Consider the following 3,472-nt stretch of genomic DNA (forward strand, 5'->3'; position numbering starts at 1 on the left):
AGCGAGGCCAGGACGAGAAGCGACGGCGAGCAGTTTAGCGCCGTCCGTACGTATACCTGCCGAGCGGCGAGCACCCGCTACACCTACACTGCCGCTGCCCCTGCTTGCACGGTCCCACCTGCAGCCTCAGGCCAACCGCCGAGCCCGTGCCGTGTGGTGGCAGATACAGGAGTAGGCGAATAAATACTCGTACTACAAGACACGGACAAGTACTCGTACTCTACTAGTGAGAGCCCAGCAGCGCAGGGGCCTTTTCACGGGGAAGCTAACAGAAGCAGCAGCAGCATCAGCTGTGGCAAATTTGACAAATTTGACCTATAATCGAAATCAAATCACAGAATGAACTGGTTACGAAACTATTTCACTCCCCTGACCCTTTTGTGTAGCGCCCAGGCGCTGCACTAGTGCAACGCCCAGGAGCTAGGCGCTGCACTGTGTAGTGTGGCGCCTAGCTCTCAGGCGCTGCACGCTGACTTGGGCACATATGGGTGCGACGCTGGCCGTGTAGCGCCTATCTGGGAGGCGTTGCACAGTAGGTGTGGCGCCGGCGTGGCGGGCACTACACAAAAGGGTCAGGGGATGAAATAGTTTCGCAACCAGTTCATTCTGTAATTTGATTTCGATTATAGGTCAAAATTGTCAAATTTGCCCATCAGCTGTTGCGTCCAAGAAGCGTAGCTCGGCACACCTAAAGCGGAACCAACCAACGGACTCACACACTCTGTCGCGGCGGACCCTACTACTGTACTGCCAAAAAAGAAAGTGAGAGAGCTGCTGAGTGTACAGGGCCGCTGAAACCGAACCGGATGCATTGCCAATGGGCAAATGGCACTGTGACCAACAACAATTTAGGTTTTCTAACTATTCAAGTGTTACCCTCAAAACAAAACAAAACTATTCAAGTGTTCAATGGATCAATTGTTGTTTTATCCCAGCAAATTGTAGGAGCCAGAGCATTGGCAGTTTCGCGAACTTAAGTGGTGAGCTGTTACGAGGACTGTAAAGTTCAACAAAGCGTAGCTTAATGGCACGGGCCAAATCCCAGTGAGAGATATGATAGAAGAAAAACTAAGCAGAGTAACATGTAGATACAGTGGACAAAAATGAATCGGGCTGTTCAGCTAATTCAGTCCTACCAATCACAATAATGTATTGTAACCGGAAAAATAAGCGAAAAACCGAGATTTTTTTATTGCTCGACTGTCCTCGACCTGGATCTTGCATGGATGAAGAGCCCTTGCCTCGAATCCATCCATGCATGCTGATTGCTGAAGCTGGGCTTCCAATCCCATGAGCTCTTCTGAGCACATCTGGCGATCGATCTGGACGATGGCTGGTCACAAGTCAGAACAGCTGACCTCACTGTCTGGTGCTGCCGAACTCGGCGTCGTACACGGCGGAGAGCTCGAAGTCGTCGTCGAACGCGGCCGGCACGTTGAGATCGAAGGACCCGAAGCTGTCGCCGCATTTCGCCGGGGGCGGCGAGGGGGCGAGCGCGCCGCCGAACGGCATGTGCGCGCGCTTGTGGCCGCCCAGGGCCTGCCCGGAGCCGAACACGCGGAAGCAGAACGGACACTCGTGGACGATCGGGGCGTCGGCGCGGTGGGCCTTGCCAGCCGGCGGTGGCACGCAGCCGCCCTTGCCTTTCTTGACGCTGGCGCGGTGGCCGCCGAGGGCCTGGTACGATCGGAACACCTTCTTGCATGCGCCGCACTGGTGCCTGGCGCGTGGGTGCACGAGCACCGGCGTCGCCTCGGCGTAGTAAGCCTCGCCGGCCACGTCGCGGCCGTCCTCGTCCTCGTCGAACACGTTGGCGCCGTCGTTGTTTTGCTCGGCCTCCGAGGCCCAGCGGGGCTCCGGCTCGGATCTGGACCGCGTCCACGAGTCCCGAGACAGCATCACGAGCGACATGGCCACGTCCTCCTCCTGGGTCGAATCGGAGACGGTGCTTGCCGGCTCGGGATCCGGCACAGGCGGCGGCGCGCGCCGCCGTGCCCGCTTGGAGCGCCGTCGGCTCACGGCGAACCCCGCGCCACCGCGCGGGGACTCCGTGTCGCTCTCGCCGTCCTGCACGACCGACGACTCGCCGGCCGCCGCGGTGACCCCGCCGAAGCATCCACCTGAGAATTCAGCCGCGCCTACCTTGCAGCTTCTCTCGGGATCCTCACGCAGGACCCAGGACAGCCGTTTCGGTTGAGCTGGCTTACCATCCGTGTCCGTCGACGAGGTGGACGCCAAGGACAGTGGCGGCGACTGCTGCTGCGGTGGCGGCGTCGAGTACGCAGCAGCTGCGGCAGCCGCCATGACATGGGAGCGCATGTGGCCGCCCAGGGCACGGCCATTCTGGAACCGCCGGAAGCAGAGCTTGCAGGTGTGCCTGTCCATCGCGAACCGAGCAAGACCAATCCCAACACAGGGCAATGGAGCAGCAGAGATCAGGTACCGCAATGCTTGGAATCACGAGCAGCTTGCTGGCTTTGCTCCTCTCTTGCTTGCTCAGCCGAGGGACAACTGATAGTCCAACGGGGAAGATCCAGGCAGAAGAAGTGTGAGAGGTAGGAAGAGGAAGAGAGAGTGGGGAGCTTAAAAGGCAGAGTAGTAGGTGACAAGCAAGCATCCCTCCACCTCCGCCAAGGAGAGAGGAAGAAACAAGTGGGGAGGCGGTGAGAAAGTTGCTTCGGCGCATCCCACACTTAAATACGCAGCAATGCAAATGGCCGAGCAGTCGAAAACAAGGCAGAGTTTTATGGCATTTCACGTTGCAAAACCGAAGAATCGGGAAATTAACTGCTCGAGCAAAACGGCCCACCTGCAAGCGCCACGAAACCGACGCGAAAAATTGGGCTGTAAAACTGGCAAGATCAAGAAGATCGCCGGCTTTTTGGAAGATCTTCAATTCAATTTGGTCATGCGCCATACTACGAGCATATCCGTTGCTGGCGGGAGTAACGCCCGTCACGATCCCGTACGTTTGGCCTCGCTTTTAGCAGAGAATTAAGGAGCGGAGGATCGGCTGTCGAACGCATCTTGAGGACGGAGGGAAAAACTCGGGGGAAATTATTTATTTATTTATTGGCTGTGCGTGTGGGATACTCCACTAAGCTGTTTTATAAAGATTTGACCATCAAGAGGGGTTTATGTTATGTGGCCTCATCAAGGCCAGAAACAGACCGTATTAATCCTGGAGATACTGACATACTGCTGCCGAAACAAATCAAATCCCGAATTCAATTCCTTCTCCGATTGCTCTGAATGTATGTCTATCTTGGTGTCACGATTTGGCAACACATGTCTCCGTCGTCAGCTTACAATTTTGCTTTTGTTTTTGGGAAGACATGCTTGCACAATGGGCAAAGGTCACTGCGGCATGTGCCTGTACACAGCTGCACATCAAATGCTAGATCGATCCATTGTTGCTAGTGCTGGTACAGGCAGGGCATACGGTCTAGTCTCACATGGACGTCGGCGGATC

The 3,472-nt window shown here is 56.1% G+C and overlaps 1 protein-coding gene across 1 annotated transcript; it reads right to left on the minus strand.

The window, feature by feature from the left end:
- Positions 1-1,021: 1,021 nt before the first annotated feature.
- LOC123168871 (zinc finger protein ZAT9-like) lies at positions 1,022-2,652 on the minus strand. Its single transcript, XM_044586735.1, has one exon. It carries the CDS (start codon positions 2,383-2,385, stop codon positions 1,360-1,362), a length of 1,026 nt encoding a protein of 341 aa, XP_044442670.1. The 5' UTR covers positions 2,386-2,652; the 3' UTR covers positions 1,022-1,359.
- Between the last annotated feature and the right edge of the window lie 820 nt (positions 2,653-3,472).

This window comes from Triticum aestivum, chromosome 1D, assembly GCF_018294505.1.
Source record: "Triticum aestivum cultivar Chinese Spring chromosome 1D, IWGSC CS RefSeq v2.1, whole genome shotgun sequence".
In the NCBI taxonomy this organism is placed as follows: domain Eukaryota; kingdom Viridiplantae; phylum Streptophyta; class Magnoliopsida; order Poales; family Poaceae; genus Triticum; species Triticum aestivum.

What these genes read in the sequence shown, in the direction of transcription:
- LOC123168871 (XM_044586735.1), bottom strand. Translation starts at nt 2,385, where the DNA reads ATGGACAGGCACACCTGCAAGCTCTGCTTCCGGCGGTTCCAGAATGGC.